We start from the raw sequence: 22085 nt of genomic DNA on the forward strand, positions 1-22085 counted from the left end.
GGTAGCGGGTCTGAGCCAATGCGGCCTTTCCCAGGCCCGGTGGGGCCTGTGGTGCTTTGCTCCCAGGGGGGCTGGCCTGCACCCAGACCCCACCAGGCACAGGGTGTGTGGAGCTGAGTGTGGGGTTCAGAGCCACTCCCATGGGATCCTCACCCGCAGAGGCCAGGTGCCCCCTCGGTTTTGACAGCAAACACCCCTCCTCTGTCTTCAGTATTTGCTGGACTGTGTCACTTGGCGAACATTAGCCGGGGCCTGCGGGGAGCTGGGGCTCGGGGGTGGAGCCGGGGCTGGAGGGGGAGATAGGGTTGGGGGGGTTACGGGGCTGGGGGGAGATGGGGTTAGGGGGGTTACGGGGCTGGGGGGAGATGGGGTTAGGGGGGTTACGGGGCTGGGGGGAGATGGGGTTAGGGGGGTTACGGGGCTGGGGGGAGATGGGGCTGGAGGGGGAGCCGGGGCTGGGGGAAAATGGGGGGAGCCAGGGCTGGAGGGGAGATGGGGTTAGGGGAGACGATGGGGCTAGGGGGTGCTGGGGCTGGGGGGAAATGGGGCTGGGGGGAAGATGGGGTTGGGGGAGATGGGGCTGGGGGGAGCGAGGGCTGTGGGAGCCTGCTCCCTCCTCCCCAGGGACCCACTACCCTGATGGGGTTGCACTGTGTTTACAGCGCCCGCCCGTCCAGGTCAGAGCCTCACTAGCCGCACTTTCCTCAGATGCCCTCGTCCTGCCACAGGAGTCACGCGTGGGCCCTGATGGGGCCGTCACACCCGTCAACCTCTGGCTTTGGCTGCCTGCCTCCAATTCCCCAAACTGCCTGGGAACCAGGACCTTCTGTGGGAAGACACTCACCCCAGCTTAGCTGCAGGGTGGGCAGGTCCCGAGGGAGGCGCCCTTCGACCTGAGGCCCTTCTGGGAGACCCTCCTCCAGCCGGAGCCTGGGGAGAGGACGAGGGCTTCCAGAGGCAGCTCGGAACCAGCGGTTCTGACCCAGGGAGACTCCGGGCCGGACCGGGCCGGGGGAGAAAGACCTTCTCCAGGGCGGCTAGGTCCAGGGGAGGGTCCTGGGAGTCTGTGTGGGAGGGGCTGGAGGAGGCGAGCTGGAAAGGAAAAGCGTTCCCACCCGCTGCAGCACGTTTTCACACCCACAGCAGGCGATCCCTCAGCTTTCTCACACACCAGCGCTCCTGGCCCGGGCTGTGCTGGGGAGGAGCTGGGATTAGTCACCAAGGCCATGTGACTGGCACGGCTCCTGTCTGCCCACCTTCAGGATGATCTGGCGATGGACGCAGACGCCCTCCGTCCTTGTCTGCCAGCCACGAGCACGTCTTCAGGACAAGCCACAGAGGGGGGTGCCGACTGCCTCCTCTGGGGGGTGCCGTGGGGGGGGGGTTGTGGGTCACTCTTGGCATTGGCTGCACCAAGTTCCCCTCCTGTGGGCCCGAGAACGGGCTGCGGTGTCTGTCACTCACCTGGTCCCCGCGCGGCCAGTCCTCTGTCTCCATCTCTGCCCGTCGCGCTCGGTGGCTCTGTCCTCACAGGGCCGTGGGTCCAGGTGTCAGCGCCAGCAAAGCTCTGGACAGCCAGCCCGGGGTCCGCCTGCCTCCCGTGTCCCCGGGGAGCCTGGCGGGGTTGGCGTGGAGCAGCCACGTGGGCCGTGTCCCGGCGAGGCCCTGGTCACTTGGTCGCTGGGTGCAGCTTCGTGGGCCCCGCCGCCCCTCCGCCGGGAGGAAGGGGCTCTGCGGGGGGTGACTGCCGTGAAGGCCAGCGGTTTCCGTAAGTGCCCGGCGCGAGCACCGCCTGCCCCACAGCGAGGTGGGCACAGTTCTGGCCAAGAAGGGGCCGTGCCGCCCAGGACCGGCGCCCGGGTGGCCGAAGGGGCCCCCACACTCTGGTCCGGAGCTGGCTGCCGGGCGGGAAGGGAAGGCTGAGCCGGGGCCCTGGCCCCACGTGCAGTGCGGGGAACAGATTTCATGACCTCCCCCCGAAGTGCGTCCTGACACCTGGGAACACGGCTTGCTTCACGAGTGGGCAGGCAGCGTAGGCTGCAGGCTGCACGCATTCGTTTAACAGCTTCGTTCGTCGAGGGTTTCTAGGTCAAAACTGTTAGAATCAGGCCGACGTCTTCTAAGAACCTCAGTCCTGGACCTCGAGCCATGGACATAAAGATGACTTTTAGACTTTTAGTTTGTCACGGAGAGACACGGCTGGAACCGACGTGGAGGGCCGCGGCCCGGGCCGAGGATGTGAGCGCCGTGCAGCCCAACTCCCCAGAGCCGGACGCCTGGAGTCCCCACTTCCGAAGGGGAGAGTTCTCGGCTCCACCCGCGGCCGCCCGGCATCTGCCACATGGTGCGCCACGCCCTCCAGGGCCCGACCCGACCAGGGCGAGTGTCACTTTCCCACGTTGCCTGATGTCTTTGAAAAGCTTGGGTGCTAAGGAGCTGGCGTTTTAAGCTGTGCCAGGTGACCCTGGAGTCAACCCTCTCAGTGTGACATGAGCATCGTGTCCGGTGTCCGCAGGCTGCCCAGCCCTGCCCCCCACGCGGGCTCCTCCCAGTCCCCAGGGCAGAGACGCCCCCAGGCTGGGCAGCAGCTCCGGCAGCCGAGGGCAGCCGTTGTCCGGGGCGCAGGGCGGACTCGGACAAGACGCCTGTTTCTGTTCTCAGGGGACTTTCCCTGGACTGGAGCCCAGCCGAGCGGCTGCACCCAGCGACTGGGGCCCGTCAGCCCGGCAGGAACTTGGCTGCTAGAGGCCGAGACCCTCAGGGACAAGCCAGGCCCCTCCTCACTGGCCTCGCCCGCCTGGAGGTGAGCGCCCTGTGTGAGCCGGGCCTGTCCGGGGCCTGTCCCAGGCGAGCCCCACACGGGCGTGGCCGTCCCCAGAGCCCCGTTTACAAAGATCGGGACGGGGACCCCAGGCAGAGCCCGGGCGGTGCTGTGGGCCGAGGGGGACCCCAGGCAGAGCCCGGGCGGTGCTGTGGGCCGTGGCCGCGCCGTGTCCTGGGAGTATCATAAACGGAAAGTCACGGCCCGACGACAGCACCGGGTCGGGGCCTCCCGTCTGTCCCAGCCGGACACAGCCCTGCGCCCCGAAACCCAGGCACCTGCCCCGGCCCTGGGGGGCGTCCGCGGGCACAGCAGGTGCCCACTCGGACCCACTCGGCAGGCGTGCAAACAGGCGCACAACCCGGCGAACACGCCTGCTCCGCACCCTCGCACAGCCTCGCACGTGCTCACACCCCCGCCGTCTCCAGGGCCTGGCCGCTCAGAGGGACGGGGTGGGGGCTCCCCGGGGAGGGGCTGGGACCTCACCCGGACACAGGCACGCCCCGCCCACCTCACCCACCAGCCGGGGCCCTGTGGGGCGAGGACCCGGGATCCGGCTCAGGAGGCAGCACCGGGCGGGCTGCGGGCTCCGGACCGGGTCAGTTTGGGGCGGGGCAGTGCCGGCCAGGGTCCACGCCACGCGGGACGACCACCCGGGGGCGCTGCTGGCAAACGGCCCGTGGCTTCGAGTCCAGAGTCCACGGCCTGGAGCGATGTCGGGGCGCTGTCCCCCCTCTCCCCCCCCCCCTCCCGCCTGGCACGGTCCCCGACCGGAGGGACAGGTGTCAAGATGGCGCGGGGACCTGCACGTGGCCGCCCAGTGCGGGGGGGGGGGGGGGGGGGTTGTGCTGACTCAGCAGTTTCAGGCGCGGTGGGCGGGGCCGCGGGCGTATGCAGATAAGCCCAGGGCATCATGGGAAACCAGCCTTTATATTCGCAGGCGGCGGGTCGCCCCTCCTTTCCCTGGGACGCCCGGAGGAGGGAGGCGCCCGCTGGGTGAGAGGGTCCCGGGAACATGGGGGGGGGCGGGGGGGAGGGGTGGGAAGGGGATGGCGGGGAGGGGCGTTAAAGGGCCCGAACTGTCCGGTGTGGCCTGGGGCATCGGGTCAGGTGGGTTCTGTGAGGTTCTGTCCATCTTGATTCCTAAGGTTCTGTCTGGGCCCATCCGGTTCTGTCCGGTTCCATCTTGATTGCTAAGGGTCTGTCTGGTTCCATTAGGTCCTGTCTGGGGCCGTCCGGTGCTGTCCGGTTCTGGCCGGTGCCATCATGTTCCCTTAGGTTTCATCTGGCTCCGGCAGGTGAGGCTGGTTGGGTGTTGGGGTTCTGGGCGGGTGGGGGAGGCGCCACGTGACTCAGGCCTGAGCCGCGGAACCGAGCAGAGCCCCGCCCCCTGCAGGTCCCTCCCGACCCGCCCGCCCGCCTGTAGGGGGCGCCTGACCTCCTGGGCGCTCCGGAGACCAGAGCAATTGCATCAGCTAAAGAAATTTCCAGAAGTTCACCCTCCCCACTTCTGCAGGTCCCTGTGGATTTGGGACCCAGTTCGTCCCCCCACCCCACACCCCTGCACCGGAGCCCCTGGCCCTCCTCCCTGCCCCCTGCGGTCCCGGCAGGTGCTGTCCACCCCGGGAGCAGGCCGCGCCGCCATGTGCAGCCCGGGCAGCGAGCGGCCTGGCCGGGAGGGCGTGTCCCAGCTCCACGCGTTCTGGTTGCAGCAGCTCCAGCAGAGGGACCAGCTGAGGCTCTGCTTCCCCTGCTTCAGGCTCCTCTTCCGGAGCTTTAAGGGGTCCTTGGAGGCGGGAGCCTGGGGGAGGAGAACTGGGACCCCCGAGCCGGCGCAGCACCCCGTGGCGGGGCCAGGGGAGGGGCCGTCCCAGGGGATGGGGCCCAGCGGGTGGCAGGGCCTGGATCAGCCCGAACAGGGTGGGCTTGGGGACTGGGGCTCGGACACCCTGGCGTCAGACCCCGATGAGTCCGGAGAGCTGGGCCTGATGCCCACCGAGCTGACCCCTCAAAACGCGGTACCGCCAGGCCTGGGCCCCGAGCACGCTGACTGGACCCACGGCCGCCGCTGGAGGTTTGGGGGGGTTCCTACCTGCTCCCACCGGCCGAGCCCCTATGTCTTACCGCAGAGTTTCCCCCACGAGATCCTGCCCCCAGGGGAGCCCAGGCTGCTGGAGCTGGTCGCCACCAGGAGGTGGACCTTGCACTGGCCGACACCTGGCTGCTGCGCCTGCCGGCCGTGGCCATGGTGGGCGGCCCCCCGCCCTCCCTGCACCTGCCTGCGGCACATGGCGCCGCGGTGGGTCCGGAGGACGCCGGGGCCGCGCTGGGGCCCAACGGCCGGTGTGAGCTGCAGCTCCAGAGCCAGGCCCGGCCAGCACCTGAGCCCGTGGCGGCCGAGCGTCCTGGAGAGCTGCCCACCAGGCCACGGTGCCCAGCTGGTCCCTGCGGGCACCGCCCTGCTGATGAGGGGGTTCCGGTCCTCTCTTACTCTCCCTGGAACAAAACAGGCAGAGGACGACGACCCGGGATCTGGGCCAGAGGCCTCCCCCAAGGGCAGGGTCCTGGCTTCACTGGGACAGACAGCTGGGGGGCCCGGGAGAGCCTGGGCCCTGAGGGAGCTTCCCTATTTCCAGCCCCTCAGCCTGAGGCCCAAGTGACCACCAGGCTGCCCCTCCTCCCCAGCCAGGGCAGCCGTTGGCCAGGGACGGGGACTTGGGCCTGTGGTGGGAGGACGGGGTGTGGCCTAGGGACTGAGCCGGTTCTCAGCGGGAAGCAGCACCCATGTCCTGCTGGGGACGCTCACGGAGTTAGAGTGTGACGGTGGTGCAGGTGTGTTTGTGGCTCGGGGACCTCTGCCCACCTGCCCTGGCCACGGGGGAGCTGTCCTGTGGAAGGTGACCCGGTTTCAAATGCTGGCTATTTTATGCAGTTTGACCATTCGGTTCCTGTTTCTTTGTGTGTTGTTTTTCGTTAAATAAAACGAGCATTTTGCATCAAAGCCTTGGAGTCATCCTCAGGTAGTCCCAGCTGATGGCCTGTGGTCCCCGGCCTGGGTGGCCCAGTGGGAGGCGGAGAGGCGAGGGCTCTGGTCCATCGTCTGGTTCCAGGTGGGGGTTGTTTCACGGGGGTTAGCACGTCGCGTGTAAACAAAAACACAGCCTCAGAGAAGGGCCGTGTTGAACAACGAGGGTGCTCCTGGCATAAAACTGACACCCCCAGGCTGAGCCAGGTAAAGGGTGCCCATCCTGTTCATGAGACAGAGGCTCCGGGAGAAGGCAGCTCTGCAGGTCTGGTCACCAGGGGGCGGTGGGCGGGAAAGAAGCTCTTGATTGGCAGCTTCTGCTTGTCAGTGACCCATCTGGAGGCTCCCACAGCCCCCAATTCAGGGGGGGCTCTTCCTGCCGCGTGAGGGGTGACAGGCCAGCAGGCCCTCTTACTGACTTGCGTCTGCGGGTCCCACATCGCGAAGGCAGCCAATGCTCACTGCATGGGACCAGGCAGGAGCAGAGCTGGTCGAAACTTCAACAAACCTCACAGTTCTGCGCGCACTTAGAGCCTCGGACGTGCCCAGCTCCTCCCAAAGGGGCCCAGCCTGGGGGCCCCAGGACCCCTGGAGGGGCGGCCACGGGGTCCTCTAGGTGCCCACAAGGGCCGGTCCTGGGAGAAGGCAGTGCTGTGTGCACTTGAAAATCTCGCTCTGCGTTTCAGCCTCCCAGGGGCGCTTCTGGGCACGAAGCGCTCACCATCCACGGTCTGGTGGCTCCAGCCCCATAGGATCTGCCTGGCGGGCACGCAGGACGCACCTGCCCTTCCCTCCTGTGCCAGTGCCCCTGGGAGACGGCGGTGGCCTGAGGCTCTGGGGAGTCGGGACGGGAGGCCAGGAACCAAGCAGTCCTGGAGGGTGGGGAGCCGCCCCCGCCCCCACTCTTGGTGGATGCTGTCCTTGGCCCAGGGTCACCTGTGTGTCCTGATGGGGCCCCTCGGCCGCTGACCTGCGCCGGGTTCCTGGAGGCTTCCGAGTGACCTGGACGTGACCTGGTCGGTGAGGCCGGTCGGCCTGAGTCCCCTTCCCGCTGAGACCCGCTGAGTGCACCCGTCCAGAGCTTCGGAGGGGTGACTCTGGCCGTCTCTCGGGTCGGGGTGGTGCCCGGAGTCCCAGGGCCGCTGAACGTCATGCATGAAAGGACCAGGCACTGAGCCAGGGCGCGGTGCCAAGGGAGGGAGCCAGGCAGGGAAGTTCAGAGCCTGCAGAGTCCAGCACCAGGTCCTGGAGGGTCAGATGTGCAGGGACAGCCAGGAGGGTGTCCCCAGGGGCGGGGCCGGGGGGGCTGGTGTTAAAGGCGACAGGATTTCTTTTTGGATGAGAAGGTTTTGGAAATGGATCGTGGCGATGGTTGCACAACGTTGTGAATGTCATGAAGGCCACTGGGCAGAGGCCCAGCCTGGATCTCAACCCTCTCCAGGTCCAGGGGTGTTGGGGGTGGGGTGCAGACACCCCGGGGAGAGGGTCTGGAGGTGACTGCACCCCATCAGCTGCCACCCCACAGTCTCATCAATGTCTCATCAGACCCTCGCTAAGGCCGCGCCCTGTGGCCCTCGGTCAGAGCCTTGGGCACCTTGCAGTCCTGGCGCCGCCTAGCGTGCCCCCACAGTGTCCCTCTGCGGTACGCCCCCACCCTCCTCCTGCCCCTTCCTGCTTCTCCAGCACCGCAGCCCGTCTCCCTTCGGTCCTGCGCCCTCTCCCCGCCCTCTCCTGGCACCCCCGCCCGGTTATTAATATCCATTCCCATCCGGCTGGCGCAGGCAGCGGTGCAGTCCCAGCGGCCGGCTGGCGGGAGCCCGCGGATCAGGAAGGGCGCTCAGCTCGCTGTCTGGCAGGACGGCAGCCGGACTGCCCTCAGTCACGAGTCCGGGACCCTCACGACCCCTGCGTGGCCGCAGGAGCTCGACCTACTACGTGGTGACAGAGGTGAGCGCGGGCATCCGGTGCGGGTCGGGGTGTGGAGTGCGAGGCGATGGAGGTCCCTGGAGCCGCAAGTGTGTGCGTGGGCTCAGCGGGGCTTGGCGTGGCTCTGGGGGCTCCAGGGGCTCCGGAGCGCGGTCCCCAGCAGCCGCCTGGAGATGTGAGGCGCCTCCCGGGTGCTGGGACCTCCCAATGCAGCTTGGCTTCCCAGCAGCCCCGTGGGGAGGCTCCGGGGCTCAGCAGGTCAGAGGGGTCCCCTGCTGGCTGCGCGGGGTCCTGGGCAGTGTCCTGCACCCCAGGCCCCGCACTGGGGGCCCAGGTGCCGCCGGTGGGTCGTCAGCCTAGACGCAGAGGGGAAAGCCTGGAGCCAGTGTCACCGGGTGTGGATGTGGGCCATCCAAGGGCCTCCCCTTCGTTAAGTGTTCCCATGTTTTAAGCCTTTTTTTTCTTATGAAGATAATCCTCAGACATCTGAGGGGTGCAACTCCCTGAGTTTTTTAAAAAATTAAATTGAATATAGAGCATTGATTAAAAAACTTTTTTTCCTCCAGGAATGTCAGGCTACAAACCATTCTTAGCGCCCACTGGGCACTGAGCCTAGAAATAGCCACTTCCTCTGTGCCCTGGTGTCACAGGTGCAGCACCCGCAGGCAGCAAAATACATTTTTATTGATTTCAGAGCGGAAAGGAGCGGGAGAGAGAGAGAAACATCAATGATGAGAGAGAATCACTGATCCGTTGCCCCCTGCACGCCCCACTCGGGGGATCGAGCCGTCACCCCGGGCATGTGTCTGTGTGAACTCCTGGTTCATAGGTCGACGCTCAACCACCGAACCACGCTGCCGGGCTGATCTGCACCCGTAATGGGTACCTTTTCCTGCAGGACACGGTGACCTCTCTGCAGGGATGGCCCTGAGCCCGGAGCCCGCGAGCGGGTCCCCCATCCTGGCTGCGAGGGGGGGTCCCACGGCCGAGCCACCCGGCAGCCTCAACGCGTCCCTGAACAGCTCGTGGGCCAGCTCCGCAGGGCCCAGCTCCCTGGAGGACCAGGTGGCCACAGGCGCCCTCGGGGTGGTGCTCCTGGCCATGGGCACGGTGGGCGTGGCGGGCAACGTGTACGTCCTGGTGGTCCTGGGCCGCTTCCCCCGCGCCTCGGCCTCCCTGCGCGTCTACGTGGTCAGCCTGGCGCTGGCCGACCTGCTCTACCTGCTCAGCGTCCCCTTCGTGGTGGCCACCTACGTCTCCCGGGAGTGGCACTTCGGGGACGCGGGCTGCCGTGTGCTGCCCAGCCTGGACCTGCTGACCATGCATGCCAGCAGCTTCACGCTGGCCCTCCTGAGCGGCGAGCGCTGCGCGGCCGTGCTGAGGCCGCTGGACGCGGCGCGGCGGCCCGGGCGCTACCGCAAGGCCCTGGCGCTGGGCGCGTGGCTGCTGGCGCTGCTGCTGGCGCTGCCCATGGCCCTGGCCGTGCGGCTGGTGCCCAGGGGCGGCAAGGGCGTCTGCCGGCCGGCCTGGGGCCCGCGCACCCACCGCGCCTACCTGACGCTGCTGTTCGGCACCAGCATGGTGGGCCCCGGCCTGGCCATCGGGCTGCTGCACGCGCGCCTGGCCCGGGCCTACTGGCGGGCGCAGCGGGCCTCCTTCCCGCGGGCGCGGCGGCTGCCCGCCCCCCGGGTGCTGCGCCTCGTCCTGGCCATCGTGCTGCTCTTCTGGGCCTGCTTCCTGCCCTTCTGGACGTGGCAGCTGCTGGCGCAGTACCGCGGGGCCCCCCCGCTCCCGGCCCGCGGTGCCCGCCTCGCCAACTACCTGACCACCTGCCTCACCTACGGCAACAGCTGCCTCAACCCCTTCCTCTACACGCTGCTCACCAGGCACTACCGGGACTTCCGCCGGCGCCGCCCGGGCCGGGCCTGCACCTGAGCTCCGGGTGCGGGTGGGTGGCCATGGCCCCTCGCAGCCCCCGCCCCTGCCGACAGCCCCTTCCTCTGCCACTGATGTTCCGGGCCCCGCCCTCCCGCGGGCACAGTGCTCTTGTAATAAAGAGCAGCCGCTCCCTGTAAACTCGGGTTAATGACGGCCCCGTGGCGGCGACGCTGTCACCTCTGCAGGCCTGGGCTGCGGGCAGCCCGGGTGGGGCCAGCACAGTGCCCGCTGCAGGCCGGGGGAGGGGGCATCGGCTGCACCCCACCTTCCTCTGGGGAGGGGGCCCTTGAACCTGGGCTGTCCCTCCTGAGCACGTCCATGGGAGGGGCAGCCAGCAGGGCCCAAGAGCGAGGAGGTCATCGTGGCCATGGTCACTCGACCACCTTGGTTCTGTGGACCATCTGCAGCCCTTTGGCCTGTCCCTGCCCGGGCCCCCTGTCCCTGGGAAGGCACTGCCAGGGCCCCCTGTTCCTGAGCAGGGGGGCCAGTGGAGGGTGTGGGAACGGAGGGTCGGGGGAGGGGACGCTCGGTCTGCGTCCAGCCCTGGCTCCAGGGCAGCTGGGCAGCGGCGGGGACGGGCGGGCTGCCTGCCGTCCGACAGAGGAGCACACGGAGGTCGAGGGAGCTCAGGGTGGTGGATGAGTTCTCTCGGCACTTAAACGTCATCCACCAACACCCAGACCTGCGGATGAAGAAGCAAAACCCCAAAGCCAGGCTCCGCCCCCGGCAGTGGGCGTCCAGTGCTCAGGAAGCCCCTGACCGCCGCCCCAGGCCCCCCTGCTGTCCACCGCAGGGGTGCTCGGGCTGCGCGGGGTCTTTAGAAGCTTCCGGGTCAGTCTCCAATGTTCAGTTCCCCCGGGGCGTGTGGGGGGAGGGTGTCTGTCCGTCCCTGCTGGAGTGCAGGTCACCCAGAAAAGCAGCGAGGCCCGGGGTCAGGAGCCGGGGCCAGCGTGGCGTCCTCTGAGGCCCTGGCCACCCTGGCGGGCGGCTGGGCTCGGGAAGGAGACCGTCGGGCCCGGGAGTGTGGCCGGGACGAGGCGCCTTCCACAGGGAGCGTGTGGGTCATCGAGTCCGGAAAAGGGGACGGAACGCACAGGGACTGTCCTTCCAGTGAGGAGGTGCCTGGGAAGCCAGCCCAGAGCCCAGGCCCTCAAGGAAGAGAGCGATACATTCGCTGACGCGAGTCACTTAAACCCAACGCAGAGCAGGACACCGGAGGCAGGCAGGACGGACCCGCGCACGGCTGTGCGTCAAAGGCGGGTCAGGGTCTGACGGGGTGGTGCTCCCGCTGCTGGGTCTGCCCTACAGTCCGAGGGGGCGACAGGTCTGAGGGGAGGTGCCGGTCTCGGCACCAGTTTAGGAACCGGAGGCCCCGCGCCGTGTCCGGTGGGTGATGACGTGGACACCAGGCGGGGAGGGCTGCGTTCTGAGTCACAAAGGCGTCGCCCGAAGGACGGGGCATGGGATAGACCTGAGGATGTTGGTAAATGGCGGGCGGATGGACTGCCGTCCGCGACCTCCAGGGGGACACGAGCCAATCAGGAGCGAGGCTGCGCTGAGCGTGTGTGTGTGTGTGTGTGTGTGTGTGTGTGTGTGTGTGCGCGCGCGCGCGCGTGTGCGTGTGTTCCTGTGAGGAACGGGAGCCCTGGACACACTGACCCCTCAGAGGAGTGTCTCATCCATGTCCTCTGCCCCACGGCTCCCGGGAGGCTGGGCTGGTGGGGGCGGCTTTGTGGGACGGGCTGGAGCTCGGCTGGACGACCCTGGGCACCAGAGGCCGGATGGGACTGGCTGGGACTGGGTGCCCAGGAGAGGAGCCGGGTGCCACGCCTGGAGCCCCCCCCCTACCCCGTCCCTGTCCCCACCCTCAGTCCTCCCCGAGCAAAAGTGGGAGCTGGGTGGTGCTGGGCCTGTGAGCAGGACGGTGGAGGGCCTGGCACCTGGCGGGGAGAATGAATGAAAGGATGAATGCGTGAACGGAGTCCCTCACGCGGGACCCACCCACTGCCTTGCCTTCCGGGAGGGGAGTGGGGGGTAGGGACGAGCCCAGCCAGAAGCAGGAATTCACAGCCCTGCCAGAGGTGTGGCTCCCCAGGCAGTGCCAGCAGGCAGGCGCCAGGACCGCAGTCTGGTGGCCGGTGATGGGTTTACCAGGTGCAGGCACATTCCTGCCCAAAGGCAGTCGGTCTCTGGGTCTGGCAGCTGATCACTGCCAGGCCTGGGGTAGGGGTGGGGTGGACGGGGCCATGGCCCAGGGGGCTTTTTAGCCCAACCCCCACCTTCAGGGGCCCAGCGGGAGGGCAGGGGAGCCCCAGTTGCTGCTTGGAGGCTGGGCCCCTGCACCCTGCACCCTGCACCGTCAGTCATTCCTCCACAAAGACACACTCCAAGTCCCCTTCCCTCCTCCTCTCGGGGACTCACTCCTTGGGGAGTCGCACCTACAGCTGGTGGACACCGTTGTTTACCTGCCTGGGAGCTCTGCTCCGGGGACTGACCTCACCTCGGGGCTCGTGGGGGGGAGGGTGCAGCTGGCACAGGTGACGGCCGAGCCAGGGCAGTGACAGCGACACTGGGCGGAGATGGGCCCTGCCCGGGCGGCCGAGCTGGTGTGCAGACCTGGCCGCCTCCCGCCTGTCACCAGTTCTGATGTGCTCACCTGCAGGGCCAGCCTCGGGCAGGACACTGGGTCCCCTCTCCCCTGGATGCTTAGGAGCCCGGCCGGCCTGCAGAAGGTGGGAGCCCGTCCCGTGTGGGGGAGACAGGTGGCCAGAGTCTAGCCGGGGGCCCTGCACCCACACACTATCCCCCTGGAATCCAGGGCCCCAGGGCCATGCACAGGGCAGCGATTTCCACTGGAATTCCAGACGGATGACGCTGCGCAGGACGCCAGGCGGCGGCCCCCAGCCGGGAGCTCTGGGAGCTGCCTTTCCAGGCCGCCAAGTGCCCAGCCGCCCCAGAGGGCCCAGGGGTGACCCAAAGGCCACCTTTCCCACCGAGAGTGGAGGCCGAGGCCGGTGGGTGGGGTGGTGAGCGCTCAGCTCAGGGCCCGTCCAGCCCCTCCCCCTCGCCGCACTCCCCACACACGCATCCCCTGGTCCCCAAGGTGCCCCCTCGGAGGGCTCACTCCCCTTACTGTCACCAAGTTCCCGCATTCTTGCTCCAGAGCCGAGGCCGGGTCTGGGGCTCGAGGGCCGCCCAGGCCGCAGGGCGAGGTCAGCTGGGAGCACCCCAGCCCAGCGGGCAGGCACCCAAGTGTGATTGAAAGTCCAGAGCCTGTGTCTCACCCCAAAACTATGTCAGTGTGGAACACGGCAGAACACGGAGGCGCCGGGCATGCCCCGTGCCAGCTGGCTCCCCAGGCCGCCAGGACCAGGCCTGGGCCCGAGGGGGGGCGGGGCACCTCGGTGTCTGCCCTGAGCCTCCCAACACTCCATCCTCATCTCACGGCCGTGTCCTCACCCCACAAGTCCTGACAGCCCCCCGCAGCCCCCAGGTAAGGGCAGGTCTCTGCTGTGGGCGGTGGGCGGGGGGCAGTGTTGAGGTGGGGACCCGGGGGGGCAGCAGGTGCGAACAGGGGGCCCACTTTTTCCTGGGGACGAAGCCCAGTCCCGGAGCCCACCCGGCTGTGCAGGGCCCCTTCCGGTGGGAAATGGGGGCCACACCGAGGGGCTCGGGGCTGGCCGTGGCCCTACACCTTCTGTTCTGGAAACTCAAGATCAAGGTGAGAAGCTCCAGGTAGGTCTGGAAGCCCTGAGCTGGGGTTGGCCCAGAGAGGTGACCTGTGCCCTGCACCTGCCCCAGGGCCTGGGGCCTGAGGGTCAGTTTCCCAGCTCGGCCTCCAGCTGCTCTTTCTGCAGCAGCTGTGTCACCGCTGTCTGTCCCGGGCTGTGCGTTTGGTTCCGGGAGTGAGCCTGCTGCCCGGAGGCCTGCCCGGAGCCATGGGGCTGGGCTCTGGGAGGGCGTCCTCACGGGACGGCCCGGCTGGTGTCTCAGGTCCTGGGCTCCAGGCCCTGCTCACCGGGACCTTCCCGAGGGAGCTGTGGCCCCACAGGGCATCGTCCCAGGCGATGGGACTCCGACCTGGGCACAGGGCGCTGTCCTGCGGAAGGGGCCGTGCCCCCAGCACCCAGAGCAGACACAGGGCGGGGAGAAGGCTGGCTCCCTACTCGCAGGTGAAACAACCGAGACGTGAGCCAGTCGCAGGCAGCTGATTGTAAGGCACCTGTTCCATGGGAGGGACGAGAGGGGAGGGGCTCGGCCGGGCGCCCCCAGGCGCTACGTGAAGGCCGGGTCGGCGATGCTGTGGTCGGGGTTGCAGGTGAAGGCGATGGTGACGGCATAGCGGGTGCCCCAGTGCACCCTCTCCACGCGGTGCAGGTTCTCGGACCCCGAGGTGAAGAAGGACACGCGGCCTGGGGAGGAGGAGAGAGATGTGACCCCGGCCACGCGTGGCCCTGCAACCTGCACCCGACCAAACCGCACCACGACCCAGGAGGGGGGGAGCCCCACAGCAACCGGGACTGCTGCCCCCGGACTGCCTGCCCCCCGGACTGCCTGCCCCCCGGACTGCCTGCCCCCCGGACTGCCTGCCCCCGGACTGCCTGCCCCCCGGACTGCCTGCCCCCCGGACTGCCTGCCCCCCGGACTGCCTGCCCCCGGACTGCCTGCCCCCCGGGACTGCCTGCCCCGGACTGCCTGCCCCCCGGACTGCCTGCCCCCGGACTGCCTGCCCCCCGGACTGCCTGCCCCCCGGACTGCCTGCCCCCGGGACTGCCTGCCCCCGGGACAGCCCACGTGGGAGCAGGGCGAGAGGGAGGGAACCCGCAGCATCTGGGGGAGTGGTGGGCGGGCCCTCGGGGCAGGGCGAGGGCACCCCAGGCCTGTTGTCCAGGCACCAGGAGATGTGGCAGGTGTGTGCGCCCTGGGGCCACGCTGGGGGGTCTGTGATAACACTGTGGCTTACAGTGGGGCCTCACGATACAGAAGTTCTACTCAAGCATTTATTGGGCTTAAAACGCCCTCCGGGAGCCCCAGGGGACACCGCACGCTCCCCCCCAGGACCTGGCTTTCCTTCCCGACAGGTCCCAGAGGGAGGGGATGAGCCATGTGCTTAATGCAAGGTCGATGGCAGTGCCCTGTCCCACTGTGGGGGCAGCAGGGCCCTGAGCTCAGTCTCCCTGACATTGTTAGCTGCTGGGTCCCGCTGGGGAGGGTCGGGGCGGAGCACAGGGCAGGTGCAGGGGGGCCGGGCACATGGGGCCGGGCAGGCGTGGGAGCCACTCGGCCGGGACAGCAGAGCCTGAGGACACGCTGCCTCACCCTCGGACAGATGGGTCCCCGGGGTCTCAGCCCAGCGGACACAGATCCAGGCAAAGCTGGGCACACAGCAGGCGCTCCATAAACGCGGCGCCCGCCCCAGAAACCCCACCCAGGGCCGCCTGCACGTCCCACCTGCTCTGGGCTCCACCGTCTTGTTGGCCCCCTCCTCCATGAACACGAACCGGCCCCCGCCGAAGTCGTCCAGGTAGTCGGAGAGGTACAGCAGCGAGGTGTAGTCGAAGGAGCCATAGGTCACCTGCGGGCGAGGGGGAGCGGCACCGCTGAGCTGAGCCGGCACCTGCTCTTCCCGCGAGGGCGTCAGGCACCAGGCTCTCCCGCCGCCTCTCCTCAGGGGCGCTTTCCTTGCACCCACGTCTGGCCCTGCCTGGGATCCCGCACGGTCACAGCCCGGCCCGTGCCCCCAGGAGTCGCAGGTGCGGGACCCATGGCCAACGCGTCGCCGCGCAGGGCGAGGGCGGCAACAAGAGCTCCTGCGCTTTCTCGGGGGAGGAGCAAAGCTTTTTAAAAACCAGGGGCGCCCGGCCGGCGTGGCTCAGTGGTTGAGCATCAACCTAGGAGCCAGGAGGTGACGGTTTGATCCCCGGTCAGGGCACAGGCCCGGGTTGCGGGCTCCGTCCCCAGGGTGGGGCGTGCAGGAGGCAGCCGATCCGTGCATGATTCTCTCTCATCACGGATGTTTCTTTCTCTCCCTCTCCCTTCCTCTCTGACATCAATAAAAAAAATATAAAAAAATACACACACATAAAAACAACACGGTAACATGCATCCCACAGAGAACACCTTGGACGCCCGGGCAGAGCCGCGCCGGGCTGGCCGCGGACAAGCGCCCGGTGCGTGCCCCCGCCGCCGCCCGGAGGCCCACCTTGTCCACGTGCGCGTGCCAGTACTCGTCATGGGCCGTGCGGGCCTCGGTGCTGTTGATGCGGGAGAAGAAGGTGGGCTTCGTCAGGTACAGCGAGGACGCGCTGATGCCGAAGGCCTGGGCGATCGCGAGCTGGACCTTCTGCCGCACGTCCCTGCGGAGGACATGGTCAGCGGGGCCGATGGCCTCGGAGGGGAGGATTCCCCACGGTCCCGCCGTGCCCACCGGGGCTGGACTGGAGGAAGGCGGAAGATGGACATGCACACAGCGCCCCGCACCCGTGTCACAGGGCATCGTGTGCGAGACCCGGACCCTGAGGACCAGCCCCTTGGAGGAGTGACACGGCACCAGCCGTCTGGGCAGTCCCACGGGACAGACGGGCAGCGGCAGGAGGTGAGCGCCCGTCCCACGCCCACAGGTTCCCGGGCAGCGTGGAGGCCCGGACTGAGGGTGAGCCGTGCGTGGCCAGGGGCTGGCCTACGGGGACACAGGCCCCTCCCTGGCATGTCCAGGGGGCTGGGCTCCAGGCCGCACACCTGCAACCCTGTGCCAGGTCCTAAAATGACGTCCCGAGTGGGACAGCTTGAGCACGACAGTGTCCGTCACCCCGACCTTTCCACGCCACGGGCCGCCCCAGCTGAGGACACGCCCGCCCGGCAAGGGCCCTGACTGCGCACAGACAGACGTCCCAGCAGGAACACCGATCTCGCCTGGTGGCGCGGCTTAGTGGGTGAGCATCGGCCCAGGATCCAGGAGGTCTCGGTTCGATCCCCGCTCAGGGCACATGCCCAGGTCACGCAGGAGGTGCGCAGGAGGCAGCCGATCGATGTCTCACTCGGACATCGACGTTCCGTCTCCAGCCCTTGCAGGACCAGGCAGCCGCTCGTGGGGCCGTGACGAGGCTGGGGGCCTGCCTGGCTCTGTGACCCGCCTCGCACTGGCCGCCGCTTCCGGCCGGGGCCCTGACGGGTCATTGGTGGTCGAGACCATCTAGCAGGACCCACAGAGGCGTGCTGCCCTGTGCCACGTGCTCACCGACAGGCCAGCTGGCTCAGCTCGAGGGCAGGAGGCGGCCCTGCCTGGCTCCGCCCCCCCCCGCCCGGCCCCGCCACCACGCGGCCCTGGCCCTCCTCACCGGTACACCTGGAAGTCCTCCTCTGAGAAGATGTTCTCCACTTTATCCCCGAAGTACCTGAGGGAGTAAGGAGTGTTAACGCGTGTCACACCGTGAGATTCCGTCTTCCCCCAGGCGGCCCACGGGCCCCTGAGAGCTGCCAGGCCTGCAGGTCGGATCTGTTTGGACGGCGACACCTGAGGATAAAGGGCAGGAAGGGGCCAGGACGGCCGAGCCCACGGAGGGTGCTGGTCACGGGGCTGCGGGTGTCTGGGCTTCTCCTGGCCCCGAGAGCCGTCAGAATCCCTCCGACCCCACGGAGGCTCACACGGCTCACGGGGAGCCGGCCGGCCTCACCTCTCCCGCTCGCCCGCGGCCCCGGGCCTGAGCCCTGAGCAGGTCCCAGCTCCCCGAGAAGCCCGATGCTAGACGGCCCCTGAAGCTTGAAGAACAAGGAAGCTGCCTCAGAGAAGGGCCATGCCTTCCGGTCCTTGCCGGCCCGCGTTCCCGCGGCAAATGTCACGGTTTACCCAGGACTCAGAGCCGCCGATGCAGCCTCGCTGGTGCCCCTGCCAAGGCGTGCTCAGACCCCGAGTTCAGGTCGTGCCGAGGGGGCCACTGCCCACGGACTCTCACCTGTACAGGTTCACAAAGTGCTTCCCCACAGACAGGGCGCCCGAGTGCAAGTCCAAGATGGACGCCTGCAAGAGACGGTGGAGCAGAGCGTGAGGGGGAGGGCGGGAGGAGATTAACCAAAGATCTTATATGCTTAGGAGAGGCCTGGTGCATGGGTTTGTGCACCGGTGGGGTCCCTCGGGCTGGCCTGCAAGGATTGGGCCAAAACCGGCAGTCCGACATCCCTGAGGGGTCCCGGATTGCGAGAGGGCGCAGGCCAGGCCAAGGCACTCCACCGGTGCACGAATCCGTGCACTGGGCCTCTAGTATTATTATATTTAAAATAACTTTACTTGAAATATTAATGTTTATTGTACGTAACACTATTATATTTAAAATCGTTCTTCTTTAAATATATATTCAAAAAAGGTCAGGCAGGTGATCACAGGCATATTCAGACATTCCAGCAAAGTCTGTGGGTGAGTCGGCGAGGAGTTTCTACACCGAGACGGGGTAAGGTGCAGGTGGTGCCAGAACTCAGGGTCAGCAAACCACGCAGAAGGAATCTTCCCGCGCTCCACGCGCCCAGAGGACCCAGTTCAGGAAACCACACGAGAACTCAAGCCAACGAGATCTCAAGCCAACGAGCACTCAAACGAATGAGATCGCAAGGAAACAAGATTTCAAACTAACGTCCCATGCACTAGGAGGTCCCGTCCGATTCCCGGTCAGGACACATGCCTGGACTGTGGGCTCGATCCCCGTAGGGGGTGCAGGAGGCAGCCGAGCAATGTTTCTCTCTCATCGATGTTTCTCTCTCTCTCTCCCTCTCCCTCTCTCTCTCTGACATAAATAAAGACATTTATTAAACAAAGGAGCCAAGAGAAAACGGAAGCAGGAATTGCATACAACTCACCCCTCCGTCGGATCCTCCCAGGGACAGCCCCTTCTCCGCTATGCTGCGGGAGAGATCATTTTAGGTCAAACTTGTTAGTCACCTCACCTACGATATGGGTAGGCCAGCGCCACGCCCACGATCAATGCAACACAAACAGGCTGTAAGCACATGGTGAGACCACGGCTCAACTTCCAAAGCTCAGTGAGTGAACGGCGATGTTTTATCATCTGTTGACAACACAGAACACGGCTCGGGAACAAGTGGGCTCCACGGCCGTCTGCCGTGCTGAGTGGCTGCACTGCCCCCAGGGGGTCCCTGTCCTGTCTCCACAGGCTGGGGGGCAGCCTCTGGGACCCCCAGGTCAGGGAGTCGAGGCCGCGTGGTGGCCCCGCTGACCTGACAGGACCACTGACCCGAGGAGGCAAGAGCCTCCAGCGCCTCGAGCAGGTGCTTGCAGCGCCCAACAAGCTGCCCGGAAGGTCAACCCTAAGCCAGTGCCCTCGCCAAAGAGCCCACAGCGTCGTCTGGAACGGGACGGGAGCACCTCCCATCGGGACTCGCTCGGCGTCCGGCTTGTGGCTTGCGGCTTGCGGCTTGCAGACGCCAACAATGTTGACCGCAGCCCAAGGGCGAGCCTCCGCCCCACCCACCACTCGCTTCCAAAGACATTCTGTGTCTGAACAGCGCGTCGGAAAGTCTAAGCGTGAAAATCCTGTTTTTAAGATTTCAACCAGGAAAAACCCACCTGCTTCTGAGTAAGACTCCTGCCCGACACGAGTCACTGCCAGCGGCGGAAGGACTCATCCCCACCCAGTTCTGGAGGACATGGAGCCAGTACGGAGTGACCCCTGCTGTGGGCGAACACTCTACGCAGGCAGCACCCGACCCGACCACCCGAACGGGTCAGAACCGCTTTCCGGGGAGGAACCCGCTTCACAGCAGGCAGCAGCCTTTCCTGGAAACCAGACACGCCTACCCTTGTCTTGGGAGCACACAGGAAATTGTAAATGAATTCTCTAAGTCATCCTGTTAGTAGGAATTCTCAGCTCCCCTCCTGCTCCGCGCCCCCAGCCCCGGATTCCTGCTGGCTCGGGACGGAAGCTCGAGGGTGCGTCCATCCGTCCCTCCGTCCTACCTGCGGACCCGCCGGGCCTCGTCCCTGGTGATGACGGCGTCGGTGATGCCCCGGCCACACTTGGTAGGGGAGCAGCCTGGAGAGAGAGGAGCCGGGGTGAGAGGTCGGCCGATAACAGCCTGTGGGAGGCCCTCCCGGGGGACAATGGGGTTTTGTGGGATGCGGCCCCCAGTGTGAGGAGTCCCCTCCTGCTTCTCTCCCCTATGAGAGGAGAGGGCTGGCGAAGGGCTGCCCAGAGGCTGTAAGATACATGCCCGCTGTTTTTTTATTGTGGTAAAACACACGTCACAAAACCTGCTGCTTTAGCCGTTTTTACGCGGGTATTTCAATGGCATAAAAGCGCACTCGCCTGGCTGTGCAGCCATCGCCCCACCCAGCCCCAGAGCTTGGCCATCTTCCCAAACCTGATACCCCTCCCCATTAACCACGAATCCCCCCCCCCCATTCCAACGGTGTGTAATGTCGATGAATTATTAAATGGGTGGGAAGCAAACTTCTCCAGTTCCAGCCACCGAAAAAGGCCTCCTGAACCCTGGGCCCCAGAGGGAAAGGCCACCCACAGGGCCCGCGCCTTCCCCGCGCTCAGCCGCAGGAGGACCCCCGCCCCCTGCCACCCCGCATTGCATTCGTCCCGTTACACCCCCTTATGTGCAGCTCAACAGCGCCCCCTGGTGGAAGGACCTGGCAATTCCTTGGTTCAAGCTCCAAGCCCTGCTCTAAGAGAAACTGACTTCTGCCTGTAAAACCCGGCCGCTCAGGCTGCGGCTGGTCAAACGGAGACAGCGTCCACGGAGCAGGGGACCGCGCGGGAATGTGCTGCTGCCGGAGGCCCGAGGGCGCGGGTCTCACGGCCTAGGCCCCGCTCCGCCGAGGTCGGCGCTCTCTCCAGGGTGCTGAACCCGCCGGCTCTCGGCCTCGGGGCACCTGCGGACACAACCCGCGGCCCTTAACCAGACCCTGACCTCGCCCTCCTCCTGCCTCTCAGAGCCGAGGGCCCCAGGATGGGACAGGCGCCCAGGTGAGAGTAGGGCCTCTGACTGACGTTCCCGATTGCACGTTTCTGCAGACAATGCCTTTGCTGGTTTCCACGTCCGCAGTCCTCTCTCTCCAATCCCGTGCACCCTCCGGGCAAGCCTCCTCCAACGGGCAGCAGCCACAGTGCGGGGCCTCCGTGAATCCCTGGCCCCGGCCTCCCAGGTCCTCCAAGGTGACCAACGGGCCTGCCCTGCGCAAGGCCTGAAACACCGGCACTCCCCAGCCCAGGTGTGCGTAACAAACCCGGGGAGGGGCAAAGGTCACCTGCCACCCCCACCCTTTCCACCTGATCCCCACCTTCTCCCTGTAGCAAAAGATACGCATGTTAAACACACCGCATTTCCTGCTAACGCGCCGCCCCTTCCTGGGTCCCCAGGGCGCCACCTACCTTCAAATCGCCGGTGACTGTTATAATCCTCGGAGCAGGGCACCTCAATGAACCTGCCGGGCAGGATCTCACCGCGGCGAGCCAGGACCTCGGTGACCCCGTCATCGCCCCCCGGGCTGCCCCAGAGCAGGAGCGCGGCGAGCGCAGCAGCAGCCCCCAGGACGGCGGCTCTCAGCCACTTCCTCCGCACCTCCCGCGGCGCCCGGGCACTCTTCATGCTGAGGACAGAACGCACACCGTGGTCCCCACCGGCACCGGCGTGGGCGGGAAGGCAGACCATGGCGACCAGAGGCATGTCCACCGCGGCTCGCAGCCCTGACCTGTCCCTACACTAACCGCGGTCAGAGCTACTGTCAATCAACAGAGGACCTGCCAGGGGGTGGAGTGCGGTGGGAATGTGGGGAGTCCGGCGTGGAGCCATCGCCACACACGGGTTTGGGGGTCAGTAAAGGTTTCGGGCGGTGAGCCCTCCTTCCACCCCGTGATCCCCGGCCCAAGCCACCCCGGCTTTGGGCTGCCAGGCTGACTGAGGGTGCCGGTGGGGGCGGGATTCTGCTGGCCCCACCCACCCACACGACAGCCCCGCCCACCCTGACAGACCACGCCCTCTTTGGATGATACTCCCAGGGAAGCCCCGCCTCCCGCGGAAGACCCCGCCCACCTCCAGACAGACCACCCCGCAGGGCAGCCCCGCCTCCATCAGAAGGCCCCGCCCACCTCCAGACAGACCACGCCCATCGGCAGCCCCCTCCGGCCACGCCCACGGCCCGGCCCGCTGCCGCCCAGCTCTCGTCCTCCCTCGGGCTGCCAGTACCTGCTCGGGCGCCTGCGTTCGGCCGTCCCGCTGCCTTCGGGCGCCTTGGGCGCGCCCCTCCGCTGAGGCGCCATCGGGCCAGCCCGCCACGGAGCCGGGTCGAACGCGGGAGCCGCCGGAGCCGCCGGAGCCGGGACGAGCGGCGCGAGAGGGAGCGCGAGGCAGGCGCGGCCG

At 67.1% G+C, this 22085-nt stretch overlaps 3 protein-coding genes and 1 non-coding gene across 4 annotated transcripts; 2 read left to right on the forward strand and 2 right to left on the reverse strand.

Moving 5' to 3' along the window:
- Nucleotides 1-4464: 4464 nt before the first annotated feature.
- TEX19 (testis expressed 19) lies at nucleotides 4465-5481 on the forward strand. The gene has a single exon (XM_059671702.1). It carries the CDS (start codon nucleotides 4465-4467, stop codon nucleotides 5479-5481), a length of 1017 nt encoding a protein of 338 aa, XP_059527685.1.
- Nucleotides 5482-8338: 2857 nt separating this feature from the next.
- Nucleotides 8339-8472, reverse strand: LOC132219454 (small nucleolar RNA SNORA43). Its single transcript, XR_009449463.1, has one exon. It is a non-coding gene; the product is annotated as a small nucleolar RNA SNORA43 (small nucleolar RNA).
- A 221-nt stretch (nucleotides 8473-8693) lies between these two features.
- UTS2R (urotensin 2 receptor) lies at nucleotides 8694-9765 on the forward strand. The gene has a single exon (XM_059671607.1). The coding sequence runs from the start codon at nucleotides 8694-8696 to the stop codon at nucleotides 9705-9707; it is 1014 nt and encodes a 337-aa protein (XP_059527590.1). The 3' UTR covers nucleotides 9708-9765.
- A 4153-nt stretch (nucleotides 9766-13918) lies between these two features.
- Nucleotides 13919-22045, reverse strand: OGFOD3 (2-oxoglutarate and iron dependent oxygenase domain containing 3). Its single transcript, XM_059671608.1, has 9 exons — nucleotides 21912-22045; nucleotides 21098-21315; nucleotides 19675-19750; nucleotides 18558-18600; nucleotides 17663-17727; nucleotides 17048-17104; nucleotides 15913-16066; nucleotides 15162-15285; nucleotides 13919-14122 (listed from the first exon to the last, which is right to left on the reverse strand). The coding sequence occupies exons 1-9, from the start codon at nucleotides 21983-21985 to the stop codon at nucleotides 13986-13988; spliced, it is 948 nt and encodes a 315-aa protein (XP_059527591.1). The 5' UTR covers nucleotides 21986-22045; the 3' UTR covers nucleotides 13919-13985.
- Between the last annotated feature and the right edge of the window lie 40 nt (nucleotides 22046-22085).

This window comes from Myotis daubentonii, chromosome 16 (genome assembly GCF_963259705.1).
Source record: "Myotis daubentonii chromosome 16, mMyoDau2.1, whole genome shotgun sequence".
In the NCBI taxonomy this organism is placed as follows: Eukaryota; Metazoa; Chordata; class Mammalia; order Chiroptera; family Vespertilionidae; genus Myotis; species Myotis daubentonii.

Coding starts and splice junctions, on each gene's coding strand:
- TEX19 (XM_059671702.1), top strand. CDS start 4,465: ATGTGCAGCCCGGGCAGCGAGCGGCCTGGCCGGGAGGGCGTGTCCCAG.
- UTS2R (XM_059671607.1), top strand. CDS start 8,694: ATGGCCCTGAGCCCGGAGCCCGCGAGCGGGTCCCCCATCCTGGCTGCG.
- OGFOD3 (XM_059671608.1), bottom strand. CDS start 21,985: ATGGCGCCTCAGCGGAGGGGCGCGCCCAAGGCGCCCGAAGGCAGCGGG. Junction 16,067..17,047: donor GAGGACTTCCAGGTGTACCG/GTGAGGAGGGCC, acceptor TGTCCTCCGCAG/GGACGTGCGGCAGAAGGTCC. Junction 14,123..15,161: donor GACGGTGGAGCCCAGAGCAG/GTGGGACGTGCA, acceptor CCTCCTCCCCAG/GCCGCGTGTCCTTCTTCACC.